This window comes from Odocoileus virginianus, chromosome 32 (assembly GCF_023699985.2).
Source record: "Odocoileus virginianus isolate 20LAN1187 ecotype Illinois chromosome 32, Ovbor_1.2, whole genome shotgun sequence".
Taxonomy (NCBI): Eukaryota; Metazoa; Chordata; class Mammalia; order Artiodactyla; family Cervidae; genus Odocoileus; species Odocoileus virginianus.
In genome coordinates this window covers 21,579,302-21,605,895 of record NC_069705.1, presented here as the reverse complement: position 1 = coordinate 21,605,895, position 26,594 = coordinate 21,579,302, and the positions used below count along the sequence as shown (strand labels likewise).

General features: G+C 37.2%; 1 protein-coding gene across 1 annotated transcript in view; it reads left to right on the top strand.

Moving 5' to 3' along the window:
* SGCZ (sarcoglycan zeta) overlaps window positions 1–26,594 on the top strand; it is a 1,064,676-nt gene that overhangs the window by 668,862 nt on the left and 369,220 nt on the right. Inside the window, exon 2 of the mRNA XM_070459967.1 lies at window positions 8,583–8,777. Within this exon, the coding sequence (XP_070316068.1) occupies window positions 8,583–8,777 (195 nt within the window). The remainder of the gene's footprint in view (window positions 1–8,582; window positions 8,778–26,594) is intronic.

The following is a 26,594-nucleotide window of genomic DNA, read 5'->3' as shown; positions in this document are numbered from 1 at the left end:
GCCTCAGATTAAATAGGCTGTGGAAGAAGGAATCTCAGAGCAAACTTCAATCACAGCACAACTGATTTCAGATTTCTGCACACCAGTGTGAGTCAGAATACTAGTATATAACTAAGACAAAGAATTATTCTTGTTGAATTATGATCATTATAACCTGTCTATGTTTCCCCTCAAGCTATGAGCCATGCCATGCAGGGCCACCCAAAACAGACAGACCACAGTGAAGAGTTCCAACAGAACGCGGTCTACTGGAGAAGAGAATGGCAATCTACTAGGTATTCTTGCATAGAGAACCCCATGGACAGTATGAAAAGGCAAAAAGCTGTGACAATGGAATATGAGGCTCCCTGGTCCAGTATGTACTGAGCAAGAGTGAAGGGCAATTACTAATACTCGAGAAAGAATGTAAGTCTCTGATGTGACTGGGGCAAAGCAGAGACAGTGCTCAGTTGTGAATGTGTCTGGTGGTGAAAGTAAAGTTTGATGCTGGAAAGAGTAATATTGCATAGGAACCTGGAATGTTAGGTCCATGAATCAAGGTAAATTGGACATGGTCAAGCAGGAGATGGCAAGATTGAATATAGATATCTTAGGAATAAGTGAACTAAAATGGACGAGAGTGGGCAAATTTAATTGATGACCATCATATCTAGTACTGTGGGCAAGAATCCCTTAGAAGAAATGAAGTTGCTCTCATAGTCAACAAAAGAGTCTGAAATAGAGTGCCTGGGCACAGTCTCAAAACTGAGATGCCTTGGTTCCTTTCCAAGGCAAACCATTCAAATCACGGTACTCCAAGTCTATGCACCACTCACTGATACTAAAGAAGCTGACAAGTTTTATGAAGACCTATGACACCATCTAGAACTATCACCAAAAAAGATACCCTTTTCGTCATAAGGGACTGGAATGCAAAAGTAGAAGCCAAGGGATATCTGGAGCAATAGGAAGGTGTGGCCTTGGCGTAGGGAGTGAAACAGGGCAAAGGCTAACAGAGTTTTGTCAAGAAAGCACACTGATCATAGAAAACACCCTCTTCCAACAACACAAGAGATGACTCGACACATGGACATCACCAAGTGGTCAATACGGAAATCTGATTGACTCTGTTCTTAGCAGCCAAAGATGGAGAAGCCCTATACAATCAACAGAAAAAGACCTGGAGCTGACTGTGGTTTCAGTCATGAGCTCCTTCTGCAAAATCCAGGCTTAAATTGAAGAAAGTAGGGAAAAGCACTAGGCCATTCAGGAATGCCCTAAATCAAAGCCCTTATGGATATACACTGGAGGTGATGAATAAATTCAAGGGATTACATCTGGTAAACAGAGTGCCTGAAGAACTAAAGACAGAGATTGGTAACACTATACAGGAGGCAGTGACCAAAACCGTCCCAAAGAAACAGAAATGCAAGAAGGCAAAGTGGTTGTCTAAAGAGGCTTTACAAATAGCTGAGGAAAGAAGAAAAGTGAAAGGCAAGAGAGAGAGGGAAATAAATACCCAACTGAATGCAGAGTTCCAGGGAATAGCAGAGATACAAAGACTTTCTTAAATGAACAATACAAAGACAGAGGAAAACAATAGAATGAAAAAAGTCGAGATCTCATCAAGAAAATTGGAGATATCAAGGGAATATTTCATGCAAGGATGGGCACAGTAAGGACAGCAACTGTAAGGACCTAACAGAAGCCAGAAGAGATTAAGAAGAGGTGGTAAGAGTATACAAAAGAACTATACAAAAAAGGTCCAATGACTTGGATAACCCAGATGGTGTGGTCATTCACCAAGAGCCAGACATCCTTGAGTATAAAGTCAAGTAGCCCTTAGGAAGCATTACTACAAATAAAGCTAGCGGGTGTGGTGGAATTCTCGCTGAGCTATTTAAGATCCTTAAAGATGCTGTTGTTAAAGTGCTGTACTTCAATACGTCAGCAAATTTGGAAAACTCAGCAGTGGCCACAGAACTGGAAAATGTTAGTTTTCATTGCAATCTCAAAGAAGGGCATTGCCAAAAAGAATGTTCAAACTACCTTACAATTACACTCATTTCACATGCTAGTAAGGTTTTGCCCTAAAACCTTCAAGCTAGGCTTCAGCAGTATGTGAAAACCAAGAACTTCCAGATGTACAAGCTGGGTTTCAAAGAGGCAGAGGAACCAGAGATCAAATTGCCAACTTTCACTGGATCACGGAGAAAGCAATAGAGTTCCAGAAAAACATCTATTTCTACTTCATTGACTGTGCTTAAGTCCTTGACTATGTGGATCACAACAAACTGTGGGAAATTCTATAAGAGATGGGAGTCCCAGACTACCTTATCTGTCTCCTTGGAAACCTGTATGTGGATCAAGAAGCAACATTTAGAACTCAACATGAAAAAACTGACTGCTTCAAAATTGGGAAAAGAGTGTGACAAGGTTGTATATTGTCACTCTGCTTTTTAAATTATATGCAGAATACATCTCTGCATAGAAATGCTGGGCTGGAATCAAGATTGCCAGGAGATATATCACAACCTCAGATATGCAGATGATACCATTCTAAATGGCAGAAAGTAAAGACTAAAGAGCCTCTTGATGAGGGTGAAAGAGGAGAGTGAAAAAGTTGGCTTGAAACCCCACATAAAAAAACTAAGATCATGGTATCCAGTCCCATCACTTCATGGCACATAGAAGGGAAAAAGTGGAAGCAGTGACAGTTTTTCTTTTCTTGGGCTCCAAAATCACTAAGGACAGTGACTGAAGCCATGAAATTAAAAAAGACTTGCAAAGCAGTCATGTACAGATGTGAGAGTTGGACCGTAGAGAAAGCTGAGCACCAAAGAATGGAAGCTTTCAAACTGTGGTGATGGAGAAAACTCTTGAGAGTCCCTTGAACAGCAAGAGTATCAAACCAGTCAGTCTTAAAGGAAATCAACCCTGATTATTCATTGGAAAGACTGATGTTAAAGCTGAAGCTCCAATACTTTGGCCATCTGATGTGAGGAGCTGACTCATTGGAAAAGACTCTGATGCTGGGAAAGATTGAGGGCAAGAAGAGAAGGAACTGACAGAGGATGAGATGTTTGGATGGTATCATCAACTCAATGGACATGAGTTTGAGCAAACTCCGAGAGATAGTGAAGGACAGGAAAGCCTGGCATGCTTCTGTGTGTGGGGTCACAGAGTCAGACATGACTTAGCAACTAAACAACAACTGTATTCCCACCTTGTTGCCCCCAGTTGCCTGAAAGTGAAAATGAAAGTCAACCAGTTGTGTCCAACTATTTTCGGCCCCATGGACTATATGGTCCATGGAATTTTCCAGGCCAGAATACTGGAGTGGGTAGCCTTTCCCTTCTCCAGATGATCTTCCCAACCCAGGGGAAGATCTTCCCAATGTGGGAATCCAGGTCTCCCACATTGCAGGTAGATTCTTTACCAGCTGAGCCACAAGGGAAGCCCAAGAATACTGGATTGGGTAGCCTATTCTTCTCCAGTGGATCTTCCTGACCCAGGAATTGAAACTGGGTCTCCTGCATTGCAGGCAGATTCTTTACCAACTGAGTTATCAGGGAAGCCTTTTGCCTGGCTGATCTTTTGTCATTGATACTAGTTCCTTGGCCACAACATCTCTGAGAATGCACAAGTCAACTCTGTATCCCAGGTTTGTCACCTTGGCTATTGTTCCCAATTTAAGTACCCTCACTGCTTTTCCCTTTTCTCTCTCATATCCTTCAGATGCTTCTCTGCTGGCTCAGATGGAAGCATCTGCCTGCAATGCAGGAGATCCAGGTTCAACCCCTGGGTTGTGAAGATCCCCTGGAGAAGGAAATGGCAACCCACTCCAGTACTCTTGCCTGGAAAATCCCATGGATGGAGGAGCCTGGTAGGCTACAGACCATGGGGTCGTAAAGAGTCGGACATGACTGAGCGACTTCACATCCTTCAGATAAACTCTTTCTGGTCCCTGATTTAATACTCTGACACCAGACTTCATATTCTCATCTGAAATCCATGCTTTCGTTCTTCTCTACTCCTCAAAAAATGTCCATACTCTTTCCACTTCTTCATTTTTTAAAAAAATTTTCTATTTAGCCCATTCTAGTTAGGGCTTCAAATAGATCATCAAAGATCTTTTGAAATTTTCTTCATAGAAGATATCCATCATTTTAATTTCATCTTATCTGTTGCATCCTTTATGAGGCATTCTCCTTCTACTACTTTTAAAGTAGTTCCTCTCCTGTCCATTATAATACCATGCATATTATCTTCATAGCATCTATCACTATATAATATTTTATTACTTGTATAATGAATCCATTATACTGTTGTATTTTTCATCTTCAGAGAACATTACTATTTGATGTGGTATTTTATATATTTATATGTTATTTGTTTATTGTATTTTCCCTAACTATCTGAAATTCATGGGTGCTGCAAACTTGAACTCTACCTGCACATATTTGTCACTAAAAAAATATTTTATCAAATAAAGGCCCACTTCTGCCTAGAGTCTCAAATTCTGTGCCATGGTCTGAGTATATACAAAACAACTAAATAATGACATCATGTAGATTAGAATATTTATAACATTCCCTTGGACTTAGTATTTTGGACTGTTGTCCCCTTCTGTGAGGCAGGGGAATAATAGCCAATGGACTCTGATACTCTAATTTCTCTCCCATTCAATCCAGCTTAAGTAGATTTTATCAGAATTCTCCAGAAGTGGGTTATTAGTGATGAACTATGTTTAAGTCATTAGTGATTAATGATTAATTCATTCTCTTCTAGTCTTTATACATTAAGTTATTAAAAATACTGAACGAAATAACCCTTTCTGAAAACCATATTTTCCATGCCTTTGGAGAAGAAAGCATAAAATTGAAAAATTCACAAGGTCTAGTTCTATTGCAGAGAAGGAAATGGCAACCCACTCCAGTATTCTTGCCTAGAGAAGCCCATGGTCAGAGGAGCCTGGTGGGCTGCTGTCCATGGGGTCGCAGAGTCGGACACGGCTGAAGCGCCTTAGCAGCAGCAGCAGCTAGTTCTATTGACCCATGTGTCTTTCATCTAACCTCATAACATCTTGCTGGAAATTGTACTCATGTTTTGAAAACATATTTCTTTGTAAAAGCAAGTGCAAAGTCTGTGTCTTCCCTCCCCTGACCTGAGCTTTCCTGGTGTCTCAGATGGTAAAGAATCTGCCTGCAATGCAGGAGACCCAGGTTCGATCCCTGGGTTGGGAAGCTTCCCTAGAGAAGGGAATGGCAACCCACTCCAGTATTCTTACCTGGAGAATCCCTGTGGACAGAGGACCCTGGCGGGCTACAGCCCATGGGGTTGCAAGAGTCAGACACGACTGAGTGACTAACACTTTCACTTTCTTTCCCCTGAATTAAAGGGAAATGAAAGTCACTCAGTCAACTTGGACTCTTTGCAACCCCATGGCCTATACAGTCCATGGAATTCTCCAGGCCAGAACACTGGAGTGGGTAACCTTGCCCTTCTCCAGGGGATCTTCCCAACCCAGGGGTTGAACCCAGGTTTCCTGTGTTGCAGGAGGATTCTTTACCATCTGAACCACAAAGGTAGCCCTGAATTAAAGGCGACAAAAGTAAATGCATTTATCTTAATGTGAACACTGGTAAACAGCTGAATCCAAGAAGGCTGAAGACTTCCTTGACATTAACCAAGACTTGGTTATTTGATTCTAATGAATGCTAGTAGACATAAAATCTGGTATGAAATAAATTGCAAAACTGTGATACTTTCTTAAGTAAAGTTAGAATTTCTTGAATTGATAAAAGTTTTAATTAACACATTTTTCATTTTCTTGACAACCTTTACTCTTGGCCTTTTGTATGCTATTTGCTTTTTCAAATTGTTAGAGACTTTTGATATATTTACTGAATTTCTGTTGTTTGCCAAAAAATCAATTTTGTTACTGAAGGACTGTTTTCTTTGTAATGTGTATTTGTTTTATTTCAGGGCTTTGTTAAGTTCTCATTTCTTTTCTAAGGAATGGTATTCTCACCTTCATGTCTAAGTGGAATTTGTAGGAATAGAATATTCTAAAAAGGCAGTCTGCTGCATTGTGAGATTAGAGGCAGTGGCTGCTGTGAATAGTCATATCATTTTACTGTGACTTCAGAGACCAGCTTCACGGGGGATGGTCTCTTCCTTGTCAGCTGGACACGATCGGGCTTCCGGCCTCTTCTGCTCCCCTCTCATGTTCATACTCCCTCTTTCCAGGAACAAGCCTCTTCCCTGTTCTTCCCTTTAACTGTGGCAGTCCCTAGTGTTCCCTTTATCCTCTTCCTATTAATAAGTTTTCTACTTTGTAATCATAACCATTATCAGAACTATAAAAGCTCCACCAAAGTCTTTAGACAAAGTGAATTCCTGTGGTATGCTGTCATCTGTTATGTCACTTTATGTTTCATAGCATTTTGTAAGTTAGACATCACCCCTCCAACTGGAATTAGGGACTAAAGCTTTTTGGTGAAAGTGGAAGTGAAGTCGTTCAGTCATGTCCGAATCTTTGCAACCCCTTGGACTGTAGCTTACCAGGCTCCCCTGTCCATGGGATTTTCCAGGCAAGAATACTGGAGTGGGTTGCCATTTCCTTCTCCAGGAGATCTTCCCGACCCAAGGATTGAACCCGGGTCTCCCACATTGTAGGCAGACACTTTACCATCTGAGCTACTTTCAAGGAAATGTTAAAGATTAACTCAAATAACAATAATGACAATTTAAAAGGTAATTTTTTATATTATGAAAGAGTTTGTTCTTAATCATCTAGTCATAGTAGTTCTTCTAATACATTTAAAATTATAATTTAACATAAGAAGCCATTTTTATTATATTACTTAGGGGTGGGACAGTGGTAAAGAATCTGCCTGCAATGCAGGAGACCTGGGTTTGATCCCTGGGTCAGGAAAATCCCCTGGAGGAGGAAATAGCAACCCACTCCAGTATTCTTGCCTGGAGAATCCCATGGACAGAGGAGCCTGACGGCTTACAGTCCATGGGGTCACAAAGAGTCGGACATGACTGAAGCGATTTAGCAGCAGCAGTCTAATATACATCACTCATAAAAAAATTTGAAAGATAATACTTAACAGTGCATTAATGCAATTTGAAATTATAGTTCTAAAATAAAAAGAAAATGGGAAAAAGCCGTATAACTTGGGGTTTTTGCATTTCTCAATATACAGTTCAACATTTTATTTAGTATAGGATTGGTTCAATAAATATCATAAATTAATAATATCACATTATATATTGGGACTAAACCAATAATTTTGATTCTTTATTAATGTGGTTTTTAATTGTTGTATGATTTATTCAGCAGTATTTCTGTTGATGTAGTCATTATTTATTGCATGCACAAGAAATATGAGAAAAACCTAGAAAGAAAAAAAAAAGCTGAACAACTATGGTCCTATAGAAAATCATACTTTTATAAAAATTAAAGTTTCCAACCTCCATGTGATCAATACATTATTATGAAAATTGTATATCCAGTACATATGCATTAACATTTCTTATCCATTTCTTTAGGTTGTATCAGACAGTAAATAATGTATTTGCTCTTTGAAAGAATTCGTTTAACACCTAAATTTGTATACCACCAAAGAATATCATATCCCATATTCTAAAACTGACTTCTCCTGATATCAACATGTTATGTTACCGGATAGTGAATATGTGGTTTGTTCTTTCAGAGATCAGTTTTATACTGATAACTCATCAAAATGCAACCAAAATAAATAATCAACAAAGTCCTAAAAATATGTTTTAATTAAATAGTTGCTTTCCAAATGGCATTATTGGTAAAGAATCCGCCTGCCAGTGCAGGAGACATGAGAGATGGGTTTGATCTTCCCTGGGAAGATCCCCTGGAGCAGGAAATGGCATCCCACTCCAGTATTCTTGCCTGGAGAATTCCATGGACAGAGGAGCCTGGTGGGCGACAGTCCATAGGTTCACAAAGAGTCAGACACAACTGAGTATCTGAGCACTGAGCACATCTATATAATTCTAAATAAAAGTGATTTTCTCTCCATAGGCTTTTCAAAACACACTGACTTTTTACTAAAGCATATACACTGAGCTAATTATATCCTGCGTGTTTAGATAAAGTCCCCAAAATGCATTGTGATACAGTTGGCCTCCATCTAATCCAAAAATGGTGAAACTTATTTCAAGATTAACACAGCTGATCATAAAGTTGCTGAGTTTTAGACAAATGGAAGTAGAGCTGAGAATCTTCACAGACTCCTGAGACAAAAGCTAGTGTTAAGACTGGGCAAACCCCACTGAAAATGCTGTATCTTAGAGATAGAGTATCTAAGAATGTTAAAAATCTTATAATGTTGTATTTTAGAGACAAAACAGGTAGTTAAATAACTGCAAAAATCAAAACTGATGATAAGAATTTGAAGGGTTTGCAACCTTGTAATGTTAATTAAACAAATTAATTAATTTTCATTACTTATCTTAATGAGGACCCACTGCCCGTTATTCTTAGATATCTTGTGCCTTCTGATTTAAAAAGTCATTGGCTTTATCTTTGACTGCTTCTTTTCTTTTTTTCTCAGATGACACGAGAACAATACATACTAGCGACACAGCAGAATAACCTGCCAAGGTCTGAGAATGCACAGCTTTACCCAGTGGGAATTTATGGATGGCGAAAGAGGTGCTTATACTTCTTTGTCCTTCTGCTGTTGGTTACCATGATAGTTAACTTAGCCATGACAATTTGGATTTTGAAAGTGATGAACTTCACTGTGGTAAGTACCACCATGACTTAATAACTATTGCTTTGGTTCAAGGAAGATACAGCTTTATTATTTTTTAATTGAAAGTTATTCATCTTAATCTTTACAAGTCTGTCTTGGAATTTTGAAGACTGTCATATGATACTTTATGACTGCATTCAATATGTAATTATAATACACATATATTACTACCTGCCATTTGAGTGTGGAGCGTGTAGAGCATGAGACAGCATAGTATATTGATTTATTAGGACATTAGAAAACTTTTAATTGATCAGCATGAATTGCTTGCTAAACCTGGGAATCTAAGAAATGAGTCTGCTTTTAAAAACAATATTTCACATTAAAACTAATATTGTAAATCATAAGTTCCTTGGAACTACTTTATATATCACTCTATATATGCTTTTTAGATAATATACTGCATGGTCAAATCTAAACCTTGGAATTTTCCTGGGCTGCATGGAACAATGTCTATAATTATCATCAGATGGGAATCTTACCTTATCAGAGAGCATGGTATTTTATTTTATCAGATACCATCTTTTATGGTAAATAAAAGATAAACTAGGAATTAAATTGCTATCTTATGAAAATTAATAATTAGCAAAACCATTGTATAATCCATAGATGAATTTTGCCTGAGTCTTGACTGTGAACAGTAAACCTCTGAGGATGTCTTATTTGTTCTGCAGATAAGACAAAATTAGCTAGAAACGCAAAGTCTAGTTTAGCCCATTTCATGTTGACTGGCTGAATTCTTAAATTTCTCTACTCTGTCTTTAAACCATTCTGCCTGTGCTTAGAGACTTCAGATATCTTCACATCCAAGCAGGTATCTTTCTTTGCTGACCAAATTGCTATTATTCTTTAGAACTCTGCATCCTCAGAGGTGCATGTAAAGCTGCCTATTTAACTTCACTGATCTCCCTATGTAGGGCTGCCTTAAAAAAAAAAAAAAACCAAAAAACTCTGCAGTGTATTGATTTAGCAAGAGTAGTTTCTTTCTGACTTCACTAATACCTAATTCTAACTAGAAATAGAATCTCAACAGAGAAAATGAGTTCGGCATCTGTCCACAGTGTAGGGCACTGCAGCTGTGTGCAGTAGGAGCCCGGGGGGGGCAGGTGGCCTAAGCTTCCAAAGAGGAAACAGTAAAACTGTGCAAATCATGATAAAACAGCATATGCTCACGAAGAAAAAAGAGCTGAGCAAAGGTTTCCATTTTTTCCAATACAGTGCACATTTTGAAAGGTGTGCCTCCAAGAAAAGAAATGAAAGACAATGAGGTGGGCAGGATTCAGTGTTTTTTTAGGATTGGAGAAAATAACTGCTTCTTAGACATGGATGCAAGTTCAGTGTTGCTGATCAAGGCCTGTGAGCCTGTGGGTGGCTAGAAGTGGAGTTGGAGGCTGCTGGCAGAATGACAGCTTTATGAGGCTCTGGTAACACATTTGAACCATTATTTTGCCTCAAGAGCTGGCTCATCCCCATATCCACCCCCCTCCTCCGGGAAAAGAAAAAAAAAAAAAAACACCTTGTGAGTATTTGACACTCACTAGTTCTACCTGTAGTCTTTGTTCTTCTGAGCGCCTCTCCTGTGTTTACTTACTCATGTCTGGGCTTCATTTACAATTCATATATCACACAGTAGGGACAGTGCATACACCCCTGCAGATTTTTTTTATGCTCGGTCTCTTTTTTTAGTTTATATTTTTATTGAAGGATGATTGCTTTACAGAATTTTGTTGTTTTCTGTCAAACCTCAACATGAATCAACCATAGATATACATGTATCTCCTCCCTTTGGAAACTCCCTCCCATCTCCTGCCCGACCCCACCCCTCCAGATTGACACAGAGCCCTAGTTTGAGTTTCCTGGGCCAGACAGCAAATTCCCCGTTGGTTCTCCATTTTACATATGGTAACGTAGGTTTCCATGTTACTCTTTCCTTACATCTCACCCTCTCCTCCCAGTTGCAGATGGCAAAACTTCTTCAACATCATTTTTCTTAAAAAAATGCTTTTTTAAGAAGAGTAGAATTTTCTCCAACTCTTACAGTTTTAAGCCTTCTTTTCCTCCATTAAAAAGACATCTTTTAAAAGTTCATGAAAAATAGGATCAACTTTCTCACCTTAGGGAGTCTTGATTCTATGCAGTGACCAGGCTACAGGAATTCTGAGATGTACATTTCTGAAGCATGTTTAAATTAATTAAGGAAATAGACTTAAATGCATAATTACATGGCTTCATGCCTCAGCCTCCCAATACCTTGCCGCATGCTGAGGCCAAACTTGCTAAGCCATTCAGGGAAAATAATTGAAACAGTCATCTCTGTCCTCAGGATCCACACAGGCCGTCTCTGTTACCTATGGAGCTATTTAATTTGAACCCCAGCTGGCCAAAATGTAAATGTCAACATATTCCTTGGGATAATGAAAAGGAGTTTATTTCTGTAGGAATCTTGGCTTTTATTTTATTTTAGACATATCTCTAGACATAAGACAAGACATATCTTGTTTCTTAAATCACATTTTATTTTTTATAATCAAAATAGAAGGCTATCCTTCCTTTAGCTATGTAAGCTATTTATGTATATCTGAAATAAATGGAACTATAAGGTTGTAATTATTGTATCAAGATAATTTTTGTAAAGTAACATACTCTGTCCATGCAGTGACTCATAAAGGTTTAGAAAAAATCCAAATGACTAAAGTAATTGCAGATTTTAGCAGTCCTGAATACTATACATTAGATTGAGTTATATGTACTTGAAAAGTGAAATAATTTGCAATCATCTTACATTAGAATAGTAAAAAAAAAAATCAATTTACTGTTTTCACTAGTACATTAGGACTATATCTATTTCTAGCATGAATACTGAAAACCACTTGCCTTACTATAGTAAGAAGTAGTAAATGGTGTGTAAGTTGTTTGGGGAGTGTTATTGATCTGCACGAAATGTATTTCACTTTCATTATAACTGTTGCCATCCAATACATGAAAATATGTGGCTGTTAACATCTTTTATTTGAGCAAACTGGGCATGCTATTGCTATCAAAATATTGTGTTTTCAGCACAGCAAGTGTAGCTGCCAGCCTGTTTTATGATGTGTCTTAGAGTCCATCATTATGGCCAGTATTACGCATGATCTCTATGGTTGATATGACCTTATTCTGTTTCTCATTTTGTGGAAAATAATATCACTTTGCTATTGAGATACCCAGTTGCAGAGAATCAAGACAAAGGAAATGACTTTATACTACAGGGTGAAAAACTGAGGAGAGATATAAACAATAATTTCCTGGCTATGAGAGTTGATAAGTGTAGGCATGAGTTGAAGGGAGAGATTTTGAAACATCATTCTCTCAGGATCAGTATAACCCAATTATATGCTTTTGTTGTTGCTGTTTGGTTGGTTGTTTTTTTATCTTTGTGATTCAATATAATGGACTAATCCAGCAGACCTATGAAACCAGGCATTCTGCCCAGGCAATATTCTTTGCTTGGTTCAAGTGTTCACGGTAAGTGAATTAGCTCTATATTTGAAAATTGAAAATGAATATAATAATGAAGTATTCTTTTTAGTCACGAGAGTACTGAGTAAAAGTTGGTGGCATCCAACTGCAACTTAATTTGATTAGACACATTAACTAGCCAGCAAAAGAAAGCATGGAAATGTAAGTGCCATTTATGGAGTGGAGATTAAGAGGAAAGTCATGAATGCTGTGACTGACAATTCAAGAGTACCCAGATGTGGAGAATAATTGAAACAATCAGTTAATTGAATAAATTAGAATAAAATTCTTAGGGACTTGTATGATGAGTGGGATGAATGTTGGATGAAAGAAAATCCCAGAAAAGGAACTAGGACATTTTTAGTTCAACCAGCCATATGTTTCTAGCGTTCTCTCTACACCATCCCCTCTATTTGGTCACTCAATATCTGTTTAAACTCTCCTTTGGATGATACGCAAACCATCCCATTAAATGACTGGATAGTTTTGTTGTTATTTGATATCTTGATATCTTCTTGCAATCTCCCTGTCTATAACTCCAATCACAGGATCCTAATTCCTTTCTTTGGACCTGACACTAATTTATCAATTAATTTATCAAGACCACAGTATGTTCTAGTACACATATACACATATAAATACACAAATAGACACACACACACACATATATACACAAATACATGTATACATACACACTTATACATATATACACTTATTCATTTATAACAGAGAAGGAAATGTCAACCCACTCCAGTATTCTTGCCTGGGAAATCCCATGGACAGAGGAGCCTGATAGCTACAGTCCATGGGGTTGCAGTGAGTCAAACATCACTGAGCATGTAGTCACATACACATATAAACATCAAGGATAGATTGATTCTTGATCATACTGTATTTTAATGTCTAAAAATCCAAATATGTGAGAGACATTAGTTGCCACATACTTTTTTCATTTCAAATATTTTCTTTATTATCTATTTAAAAATATATATTTAGAAGATGATCAACCTTTTTACATCTTTCTGTTTATGGCTGTTGGCTGTGGAGTCACTATATTTTATCATACTTTCTTTTCTTTTAGTGTACCTTTCTATAGTTGATATTGCATACAATACTATATTTAAATTTCCACTTATTGACTTTTTTAAAGCTAAATTTCTTTGATGTCAGTTTTGGGGAAATATGAAATACTGTATTTTTTCTGAATCTTAAGTCCTATGTTCCTTCTAATACTTTAGTAAATGACATAGCACATAACCCCATCTCAACCTTGTGACTATTTATTCATATTTTATCTTCATCATTAACCCAGTGATATTTTATCCATAGCTATTTGCAATCTACCTAAGATGGCTAAAGGACATTGCAACATGCTATCATTCGTTAATGTGTCCTTCCAAAAACTTGATACTCCCACAGTTTTCTTCATTTCACTTCCTAATAGAAAGTGAACTTTGGCATGAACTTTTTCATCTCCATGTATCCAGCCAGTTCTTTTATCAAAGTTGTGTCCTCATCCTAAATGCATTTTGTTTCCTACCCAGAACCTATGGATGTGGATAGACTTACTGTGAAGCTTGGGCTTCCCAGGTGGCACTGGTGGTAGAGAATCTACCTGTCAGTGCAGGAGACACAAGAGACGTGGGTTCCATCCCTGGGTTGGGAAGATCCCCTGGAGGAGGGCATGGCAATCCACTTCAGTGGGTTGCAACAGTCATAGAGTCACAAAGCATCAGACACGACTGAAGTGACTTAGCACACATGCACGTGTGAAGCTTAAATATGAAAAAGCCACATTTCATTCATTCTTAATCGCTTATTTATCCTCACGTTGGTGTGCTGATTACAAAATGGTTTCTTTTTATATGACCTTGTTTATTATCTGTTACCCTCTCCACAGATAGAATGTAAGTTCCATGAGGTCTAGGGTTTTGATGCTTTTTTCCACTACTGTATTCCCAAGGCAGAGGATGTTGCCTTCCAGATGATTAGCCCTTCATAAGTGTTTGTGGGTAAATATCCACCTTTAATGTTACCTGCATTGAAAGGCTACTGGCTCTTCATTTCACTAAGGTTTGTGGCTTTCCATAGGCCCACCTTGACGTGGGAAAGATTGAGATGAAACCACCAGTGACCCCTGTTGCTTAAGGTCTCATAAGCACAGGGAATGCTTCATGGTCTATGCAGTGGTTTTTATTTACTTCTACATTGAAAAAATAGTTTTGTGTTCTGAAGACCATGTTTAATGATTCCTGGTAGCGCCTGCACTTAAGACCTAACACATTCCAGGAAAGCAGGCCCAAACTTGATTACCTGCATCAGTAGTACAGAAAGCCGCCATTATTAACACCTTTATTTATTTAATGTAGAATATATTCTTACCCCAAAACATATACAGTATGTATTTAAGGCACAAATGGTATTATTGATAACAATAAGAAATGTTGAAATGAACCCCTCTGCCACACCCCTTAGTTAGAAAAATAAACTTTACCAATATCTCCTAACTCTATCTATATAGGACCACAAGTTTTTTTTTTTCTTACTTTATTTAGTTCATGTGAGTGCATGTATGTGTGTAAACCTCAAACACTGTATTGTTTTTAGGTCAACAATCTGTAAGGTTTGTTCCTGTTAATATTTATTCCTACAATTTATTTATTTACTGCTATAAATTTCATTATTAATATAATTTATTTATTTATCAATTTTCCTTCTGAGTTGTTTCCTAAATACTTTTGTAGTTTAATTTGCTGTCACCAACAGTGATGCTAAGAACATTTTTGTATATTGATAAGTAATTGCACGTGTACAAGTGTTTCTCTAGGTTCTAGAGTTTAGAGCGGATGTCTAGAAATATTGATTTTAATGTCAGATTTTATCCCTAAAGCGATGGAATCAGTTGATACCACTACTGGAAACCTATAAGGGTTTCTTTTGTTCTCCTTTTTAAAAAAGTTTAACATCAATTTTGCATTAGGTATAGCTGATTAACAATGTTATGGTTCTTTTGTCCTCCTTAACTTTAACAGAGAACTGCCAGCTAAGCTAAACTGCCGCCTCTTAAGCCAGAAATCTGATAGCCAGCTATCTCATGTAGATATTGTTTATTAGTTGGTTTGTTTCTTAATTTAGGTATTCCTTTCTGACAGATTTATCCCTGTGTCTGTTTTTAGGCATATATCTTATTTCTGCAGTGTTGTTTTCATTATGTAGTTATGGTTCATCTAAATAGGTACTGTCGCCTCCACTGGTTTTCCCGAAGTCCCATAATATGGGAATCCCTCAAGGAGCAGAATCAGGTCTTATTATCTCATTTATCCTGTTATCTATTCCAGGCCATAGTAGGCAATACATTTTGGTTGACCATTTATGATTTTTAAAGGTCTAGATTCACTTTCAGTAGAGGGAGCCTCAAATTTACTGTCTTGATTTTTCCACTAGTACTTTCTGTAAAACTGCTTCAGATGCTGATGAGTTTCGATTTTCATGTGCGGGCTTTTTTTGTTTTTCGCTGAAATTTCACCCTCACTTAGTACCAGAATGGCATTGCTCAAGTTCTTTCACATCGTTCAGTCAAGCTGATCAGCCTCTCCTGATAAGAAGACATGCAGAGCGTACTTTCTCCCAGAGTCCCAAAGCACTTAAGTAAGATAGTTTTTCAGTGAAACGATAGTCCTTTGAAGTTCCAATTACTAGCTCTTACTGACTCCATCTGTAATAACTACAGTAAAATTTCAGTCTATTTTCTTTTCATGAAAAAAAAAGCTTTTTTTTTTTTTTTTTATGAAAATGCTCACTTCTACACTATCCTACTTCATCTTTCTTGAGGCAAGATCTGTTGGTAATTAAGGCTGGCTAGTACTTGTAATTTACCACCAAACCCCAGACCCTGTGTGCCATCTGTTGTTACAGTCCCTCTAGAAAAAAGTAATTGGAACTTCATGTGTGAGAAACAGATAACTGTGTTTCCTGACTTCCAGCTTCTCTTGGGAAGGTACCTGCTACTATGAAGCCTCATCCTGCCCACCACAATCAACACACCTTCCTTGAAAGTCTCTTCATTTAACAGTTGAAATCAAGGGCATATTGAGATTTTTCTAGAGAAATCTGTTGACCCAACTTGGTCTCATATTTAGGATATTAGTGATTTCCTGAATTTACTTTTATTTAAAAAATACAAGATACAGCACACAAAATAAGCCCCCAGTGATTCTAAATTAGTCTCCAGTTACTGAAAAAAGATGAAAGGGATGAATAACAGGAAAAGTAGAAAAGGGGAGGAATTTTATTCAAATGGTCTACAGGGCAAAAGCAGGGATGTGGGTTTTTATTTGCATTGCTCACAGAGTTGTTATAAAAAATAGACTCAGAATCAGACTTTAAAAACTTCTGAAGCTCATGCTCTTTATAGCCAAGCTTTATTCCTCTCAAAAACCTACAGATATATCACCATCTGCTTTGTGTATGCAACAATTTAAGAACATAATATGAGTTCATTTTTATAATCACAATTATTATGTAACCAGGGGAAAAGCTTGAGATATTTTCCCATAGAAAATTGGTGTCAATAGCAAAGTACCTCAGATTGCTGGTATTTCCAAAAACACCTCTGATCATCCATCAAACGGTGGTTAGAAGAATGAACTTGGGACCAGACCTTTGCATCCAAATCCTGATTTTGCCACTGATTAGCTATATTACAGTCAATAAATTACTTAAATTGTGGTTCAGTTTCCTACCCTGTAGAATGGGTGCAATATTATTTTTATTAGATTGTTGTAAACATCAAAACAATGAAAATAATGGAAGTTTTTCAGAAGTGCCTGTCACATCCTAACAGCTAAGACTTCACCATTATTATAATTATTACTCATATTTCTGCTGTTCTGACTTCAGTTATCCCATACATTATCTCAGTTAATGATTCTTTCTATTAACATTGAGCATAACACAGTACTAGAAGCATAAAAGGATCCAAAAACACATGTATTAATAAATAGTGTAGAAATGGCATGTTTATAATCTTGTTTTTACTGATGATATGCATAAAGGTTAAGACCATGAGCTTTGAGACAGCCTGATTTCCTTTCTAACTCTAGTACTGCTGTTTAGAAGGATAGTCTTATGTGAGTCACTTAACTTCCCTAATTCCAGTTTCTTCATCTGCAAAATGGTCAATTAGTGTTAACCCATAGAGATATTAGAAGTAGTGAGTGAACTGGTACAAAAGTGCTTAATATAGAGCCTCAGAGTAAGTACTCAGTGCCAGCTATGTGCAATGACAAACATTATTTCCATGCCTTATTAGTTATTCACAATGAGTTATTTTATAGGGTAATTTTATCAGAGAAAATGTTTTATTTCCTTGGCATGATGAAAGGATAATAAAGACTTCTTTTGAAATTCTAATTTGATGCTGTTATATAAAAACTTTACCCAAAACTTTTAAGAGAAACAGTTCAGCTGTCAAACATCATCATGATTTAGATGACACCAAGATGTGTAGTTTGAAAACTAGAATTACCTGAAAGAGATCCTACTGTCCTGTCTCTCTCAGTCATGTCCAACTCTTTGTGACCCCATGAACCATAGCTCACCACGCTCCTCTCTCTGTGGAATTCTCCAGCCAAGAATACTGGAGTGGGTTGCCATTCCCTTCTCCAGGGGATCTTCTTGACCCAGGGATAGAACCTGGGTCTCCTGCATTGCAGGCAGATTCTTTACTGTCTGAGCCACCAGGAAAACCCTGTCTGAATGAGGGAGCTCGTTTTCCAGAGAAAGCGCTAATTTCATTTTGAACCATTTTGACAAATATAACACTTAAAAACTGACTGGATGATAGAGTGATATTTCTGTTCTTGATCCTAAATGCTCTGAGTTTCTTTAATGTTCAGAGTTTTAAATGATTACCTTATTGATACTGCATTCTGAATTATTTTTGTAACACCCTGAATTGTAACTCTTAAGCTATAATCTTTAGATCCAAGAGTGATGTTGGAGATGCCCTGCAACTCATATTTATTTAGCATCTGATTTGTATTCAGCCTTATAGACCAGACCTTATTTATGCTTTATAGACCAGACCTTATTGAATTTCACAACACTGCAAAGTAAATATTATATATCCTTTGGCAGTTGAAGACCCAGAGGTAAGGGAAATTAGATACATTTCCCAAGGTCACACTGATGAGCAAGATTAGAAGCTGGGTTTCTACAGTTTTAAAGTTCATGCTCTTTCTGCCACCGTTCATTGCATTAATGTTAACAAAATTCAGTTAAAATTAAATTAATTCCAAATTCTTCATTTAATAATTTACTTTCCTGTCTACTTTAGTGCATTCACACAATACCATTAGATGTATAACTATGACATGATTGCTTTTTAAGTACATTTAAAATTTGTTAGACAAAAGATACTCAATCACCAGAACTATTTTAATTTAAGGGGGAAATGTACCTAAACTCTTATAGTCAGTAATTAGAACAGTGAAAACTCCTCTGTAAGTTCCAGGCATGACTATACTTTTGAGTTTGGCAGAGCAAGTGTTCGTTTTAATTTCTGGATAGAGTGATGATGCTTATTAATGGCAACTTTATAAAAGGTACAATGGTGTTCATAAAGGTTATTTTATCCCTGTGACTCCAATCTAGTCTTTGCCCTCATTAAACTGTATTTTGCTGAGGAGTAACTAATTGCTCATGATGAAAGACCATTCTGAAGGTGATTTAGGATCATAGCTTTTGTCCACTTTTCTCGGCTGCCATTTCCATTTTCCCAATTAATTCCTCAGTGTGTGAATCAAGACGCCCACTCCAAGCCAAGGTGAAGGGGGATGCATAATTTCTGTGGCATGACGACCACTCCATGGGGGAGTGCCAGCAGTGGGAGCCTGCCTGCTGGAAAACCATCCGGTCTGTTCCGCCCCTCAATGTGGTGTGTGTGGATTTATTACAGAATTTATGAGAGTGAATGGTATAGTTAATGTTGCAAGACTGCTTCCATTATAACCCTCTGTTTGTACCTCCTCATAATTTTCTGACAAATTGTCCCTCTCAGATGAAACCTTTCATGTTTAGTCTTATCCTAGCGGTACATTTTCTGTCCTTGCCTTTATAAAGAAAAATGTAGCCTTTTTTTTTTCTTTTTTTTTATATCCAAGTTCAAACAAGTACCAAGCATTCATTCCTTTTACTGAATTAAAGTACAAAAACAGAGACATAAGGTAAGCCATGAGCTTTACATAGCATGTGCTAAATTAAATACAGTTACATTAGAATGCCAGGTATTTTGCAAGAGAAAAGCAAGAATTGAGAAAATGAGTCATTGAATAAAAAGTTGTAGAAAGTACAGACTTGTTAGTTCATATGTTTGTTAGAGTGTATAATAGTATATAGTATATAAAGATGGGAAGGACGTTCATTTAGTGCCTGTGTTACACAGAGAAGCTGTAAGTTCAGAAAGATAGAATCACCTGCACGTGGGTGACTTGCAGCCAGACTCTGAAATGCGTTAGACCACATTGAACTCGAGGCAAGAAGTGCACATGTGCTTCTTTTCACAAACAGCATATAGTATGACCTAGGTCAGTTGACTAATTTAGTAGGAAATTCAGGGGAAAATTTAAGTTTTAAAATGAAACAGTGCTAATTATATGAAGGGTTAACATTTTGCTATTTTGTAAGAAAAAAAGCAACTATTTGTTTTTCAAAAACATAATTGTAATGTCATAGTTGTTATTTCCAAGCAAATATATTGTTTAAATAAAAGTCATCTTTTGGGCAGGAATTCATATGAATTTATTAATAATTTCACTATTGACCTTCTTGTTAGTTTGTAAACTTATTCACAGATCAAAAAAATGTTACCACCATGTAATAAATTAATACTACTGATACAACATATTAGTACAATATATTATAAGCAATCTAGTTTGCTAAATAGTTTGATATTTAGTTTTAAATATTTCCAGAAATTCACCATTAAAGCACCTTTGCAAATAATTACACTGTTTCAGAAACTATTTGTATCTGCTAATGGCTATCACCTTTGGGCTAGCTGACTTCTTCCTTCACAAAGCAAGCATAATGATTCATAATACAGCTTCAACAGTGTTCAACTGTATTTCAACTTGTCTTATAAGTTCTACTGAATCATATCATTGCAGAATTACTGTATATATCTGTTCTCTTACAAATCACATATTTCTACTGTTTTAAATTTTGTATAGTTCTTAGTTTAAGAAATTTTTAAACAGGTTAAGCCTCTGTTATCTCTCATATCCCCTTTATTTCTTCTTGATCTAGGGGTTAACTTAAACTAATCTAAAAAAGCACTGGGCATTTGTTAAAAGTCTTCATATAAATTGACCAAGATTGTCTCTTGATACTACTTTTAGGTTTAGTTTGAGGAGGGAAGTGTAAAACCTAAATATCAGCATGACCTACATATATGTGCTCCAGTTATAAAGAAGTATTTATTTTCAATGTTCATTAGTGTCCAAAGTATGTGATTCAGTTCAGTTCAGTCTCTCAGTCATGTCCGAATCTTTGCAACCACATAAATCGCAGCACGCCAGGCCTCCCTGTCCATCACCAACTCCCAGAGTTCACCCAAACCCATGTCCATCGAGTCAGTGATGCCATCCAACCATCTCATCGTCTGTCGTCCCCTTCTCCTCCTGCCCTCAATCTTTCTCAGCATCAGGGTCTTTTCAAATGTCTCATCTCTTCGCATCAGGTGGCCAAAGTATTGGAGTTTCAGCTTCAACATCAGCCCTTCCAATGAACACCCAGGACTGATCTCCCCTAGGATGGACTGGTTGGATCTCCTTGCAGTCCAAGGGACTCTCAAGAGCCTTCTCCAACACCACAGTTCAAAAGCATCAATTCTTTGGCACTCAGCTTTCATTATAGTTCAACTCACATCCATGCATGACTACTGGAAAAACCATAGCCTTGACTAGACAGAACTTTGTTGGCAAAGTAATGTCTCTGCTTTTTAATAGCTGTCTAGGTTGGTCATAACTTTTCTTCCAAGGAGTAAGCGTCTTTTAATTTCATGGCTTGCAGTCACCATCTGCAGTGATTTTGGAGCCCAGAAAAATAAAGTCAGCCACTGTTGCCACTGTTTCTCCATCTATTTGCCATGAAGTGATGGGACCGGATGCCATGATCTTAGTTTTCTGAATGTTGAGCTTTAAGCCAACTTGTTCATTCTCCTCTTTCACTTTCATCAAGAGGTTTTTTAGTTCTTCTTCACTTTCTGCCATAAGGGTTGTGTCATCTGCATATCTGAGGTTATTGATATTTCTCCCGGCATTCTTGGTTCCAGCTTGTGCTTCCTCCAGCCCAGCATTTCTCATGATGTACTCTGCATATAAGTTAAATAAGCAGGGTGACAATATACAGCCTTGACGTACTCCTTTTCCTATTTGGAACCAGTCTGTTGTTCCATGTCCAGTTCTAACTGTTGTCAGTGTAACTGAAATACAATTTTTCTATGTTAACAATATTCTATTATTTGATGATAATTTTAGAAGTTCATATCTTCCCAACCCAGGAATCAAATCCACATCTCCTATGTTTCCTGAATTGGCAGACAGATGTTTTACCTCCTGAGCCACCTGGGAAGCCCCTGTATCTATATATATATCCTTATAGTGGCAAGAAGTTGAATATTTTCTACTTAATTTGAAATGGGTGAGGTTTTTATCTAATAGCTGCCAATATTGGTTTATCTTTCATTGCTTTATTTTTAATTCACTATCATATTCATAACATATTAATAATAGCAAACTACAGAGTAATGATACTTGCTGTAACTTTTCTGTTCCATTTGTACAAATAAAAAATGCGAGCACTGTTTGAATTATAGCTTTTTATATTCTAATAGGCATTTTAAGCAAAGTCAATGCATTAGTGACCTATTGCCACAGAATGTTATGTAATGTCACATATTCTAGTAGTTTGAAATAATCAACATTAATTTAACTCAGAAATCTGTGAATTAACCAGACAATTCCATCACCTAATGTTGGTATGGCTTCCTCATGGGTCTGCAGTCCACTAACCTAGTCAGTTTGTAGTTTGGATGGTTTAGCTTAACTCATCCCATACTTGACAGTCATTTCACTTGGATCACATATCTTTCTTTCTCCAATAAACTAGCCATTTTTAAATAGGTTAGAAGTTCTGAGGAAGAGCGTAGATGTAATCAAGACCTCTAGATGACTAAGACCCAAACTCATTGACCATCATCACTCTGGTCTGAGCCTTCTATTAGAAAGTCACATGTGCATCAAGATTCGTATGATGAATGGGCTCCACTTCACTGCTATGTTAAGACATGCAATTAAAACAACAGCTAAACATCTGTTTTCAGAATTTCAAACAGGCTTGGTTGTTTAGACTACTTTTAGGTTCACAGCAAGCACAGAGTTACCACATGCCCTCTGACCCCACACATACACACCATCAGCATCCCCACCTGAGAGGCACATATGTTAAAATTAGTGAACCTACCTTGACACATCGTGCATGCATTCTAAGTGCTTATCATGTCCAACTCTTTGTGACACTGTGGACTGTAGCCCACCAGTCTCTTCTGTCCACGGGATTCTCCAGGCCAGTATACTGGAATGGGTTGCCATGCACTCCTCCAGGGGATCTACCTGGGCTGGGGATTGAACCATCATTTTTTATATCTCCTGCATTGGTAGGTGGGTTCTTTACCACTAATGCCACCTGATACATCATTATCACCCAAAATCCATCGTTTATAGTAGGGTTCACTCTTGATGTTATACATTCTGGGGGTTTGGACAATTATATAGTGACATGTATTCAACATTATAGTATCATACAGAGCAGTTTCACCACTATAAAAATCCTCTGTGCTCCACCTCTGCACTCATCTCCCCTCCACCACAAGGCCCATAGTCTCCAAAGCTGGTAACACTCCATAGTTTTATCTTCTCTAGAATGTCATGTAGTTGAAATTATATAGCTGAAGCTGAAGTTGAAATTTCAGCTTCTTTAACTTGGTTAAATGCATTTAAGTTTTCTCCATGCATTTCATAACTTGATAACTTATTTATTTTTAGTGCTAAATAACTAAATTGTACCACAATTTATTTATACATTCACTTACTGAAGGGCAACTGGCTTGCTTCCAGATTTTGGCAATCATGAATAAAGCTCCTGTAAACATACACATGCAGATTTTGGTGTGAACATAAGCTTTCAACACTTTTGGTTAAATATCAAAAAGCATGATTGCGTTATCACATGGAAAGAATGTTTCATCTGCGAGAAATGCCAAATAGTTATATGAAGTGGATGTACCATTTTGCATTTCCACCAGCAATGAATAGGGTTTTTTGGTTGCTCCATGACTTCACAAGCATTTGGTGTTGTCAGTGTTTTAACTACCATTTTCAAACTTGTCAAATTAGCATATGCTTATATTTTCTGTTAGTACTAGTTTAATTACAAAAATATTACATATTCAATATATTTATATTAAATATATGTGTGTGTGTGTATATATATATGTGTGTGTGTATATATATATATATGCATATGTATATTTAGATAGAAATACACAATGTATTTTCACTTCCCTGATGGCTTGGATGGTAAAGAATCTGCCTGCAATGCAGGACACCCAAAATTGATCCCTGGGTCAAGAAGATCCCCTGAAAAAGGTAACGGCAACCCACTCTAGTGCTCTTGCCTGGAGAATTCCATGGACAGGGAAGCCTGGCAGGCTGCAGTTCATGGGGTCACAAAGAGTTGGACATGACTGACTGACTGACTGAGACTTTCACTTTCACTTTTATTAAAAGTAATGACAATATAAAGTTATTGAATAACCATACTTGATAGGACAAATGGATTTTTTTCTTTCCTTTATAAAGAATAATTTGAAATTTATAGTATTTTTTTAGAATTCCAGGTCTTTAGAGTTATATGAATGAGAGGGTAATAGGCAGGAAGGCCAGGGGTCTCCAAATGGAAAAAAAGAGGCTGCAGGTGCCAGACATTTTTATCTCTCTTAAGCGGCAGGAAGAAACAAACCAGCCATATGTCTTTCCTTCTTTATACAAATTTAAAAGGAGGTTTCTCTTAAAGTGCTGTGTTGCCCTGACACCTGGTCTCACCTGAAGCTAACTACTCTCAAACCTTGAGTTGACCAATACATTTCTTTTTCATATGGAAATGTTGTCTTAAGCTATGTTAATGAACCCCAGACTCTATCTTCAAGTTGGTTCCACCAAACAGCCTAACTTGCTTACTCAGGTATTGTTCCCCTAATCTATGTAAATGAAACTATTTGTTGGTATTCTGCCCTTCTACAAGATTCAAGTCAATCCTTTTATGGCTAGGGATGAATTATCTGGTGCCATTCTAAATTTTATGACATTCTTTTCATTAACAGACCGTGAGTGACTATATAACATACAGCTAAAGACTAGGAGGGGGGTACTCTTTTGCCCCCTTCTGATGCCTATGTCAGAAGCTTTCTCTATCTCCTTTATACTTTAAGAAAACTTTATTACACAAAAGCTCTGAGCGATCCAGCCTCGTCTCTGGCCCCGGATTGAATTCGTCTCCTCCGGAGGCCAAGAATCCCACGTCTTATCGTTCAGCAACAACCTTTCATAACATCAGGTATGTAGACTAAAAAAATAAAAGTGTAGAGAAAAATTGATGTCCAAATAGGAGCTCCTTCTGTGTGTAAAAATGTAGCATAAAGATTTAAACAAGAGAGAAAGTTAAGGTTATAGTAATAAATTTATACATGCAATATTGTTGTCCAGTCACTAAGTGGTGTCCAACACTTTGCAACTGCATGGACTGTAGTCCGCCAAAGCTCCTCTGTCCTCCACTATCTCCCAAAGTTCGCTCAAATTCATGTCCATTGAGTCTGTGATGCTCTCTAACCATATGAAATCATATCAGTGATTTTTAAAAAAAATTTTATGCTACCGCATCAAGTGAAAAAGACATTTAAACAAGCAAATGCAACACTGGTTCTGCCTTAGTTGCTCAGTTGTGTCCAACTCTTTGCAACCCCATGGACTGTAGCCCACCTGGCTCCTCCGTGCATAGGACTTCCCAGGCAAGACTACTAGAGTGGGTTGTCATTTCCTTCTCCAGGGCATCTTCTTGACCCAGGGATTGAACCTGGATCTCCTGCTTTGCAGGCAGATTCTTTACCAAATGAGCCAATATACAATATCATATCATCTTTAAAAAAACTGCAAAGAAGCATATATTAAGTAAAAAGCAAAGTATTAAATGTCAGTTATCTTTTAGTGGTGCTCTTGTAAGTTTCTTTTACCAGTTTTCTTTTTGCACTTTTCAGTCAACATTGTTTAGTGCCTATGTATCTTATGATCAGAAGAAATCTATGTGAATCATAGTGAATTTACTATGCTCAATATAGAATGGCTTATTTTCTTTTCTGAAATCAAATCCATTAATATGGGTTATTAATGAAAATCTAAATATTTTAAGACCTTGTGAAGTAATTCTTAATGGGAACTTAAAAATAGTACTACATCAATTGTCTTGTTTTACTTAAGAAAATACAGAAATAAGTATTCAACTTTCAGAGACAACAAGCTGGTTTTTTAGGATGAAATTAGACATTCAAACCTGCTAAGATGGGCCCAAACCATATTTTACCAAAGATACACCTGATCCTAGATCAGAAAATTGTTTTGATGTCTGTCTTCTAAAAATAATATCTAGTGCATCAGAAAACTCTTATTAACATGGAAAACCTATTTAGAAATCTAATCTTTAGTTATGAGCCATTGAATATTAGATCAAGAAATATTTTTAATTTTCTTCATCAATGATTTTTATATGGAAGTGAATTCAGTCCCTAGGAAACCAGGTTAAGCTGTGTAAATAAACTTTTGACCTCTATTTTCCCACCTGGGGGGAAGAAGACTAACCTGACTGCACTGGTTATGTTTCCTTAATGATGAAAGTACTTGAATCTTCCTATCACTGACCAGGTCTGATTCCTATACCTACAGTGTAAAATGTGCATATTTTAAAACAAGGTATTGCTTTCTCAATTGGTAGCTTCACTCAATTGACTTGATAATTTTGCTATAAATATTCTTTACTTTTATTTAAATGCAAAATGGCTTCCCTTGTGGCTCAGCTGGTGAAGAATCTGCCTGCAATGCAGGAGACTTGGGTTTAACCCCTGGGTTGGGAAGATCCCCTGGAGATGGGAACAGTTACACACTCCAGTATTCTGACCTGGAGAATTCCGTGGACTGTATG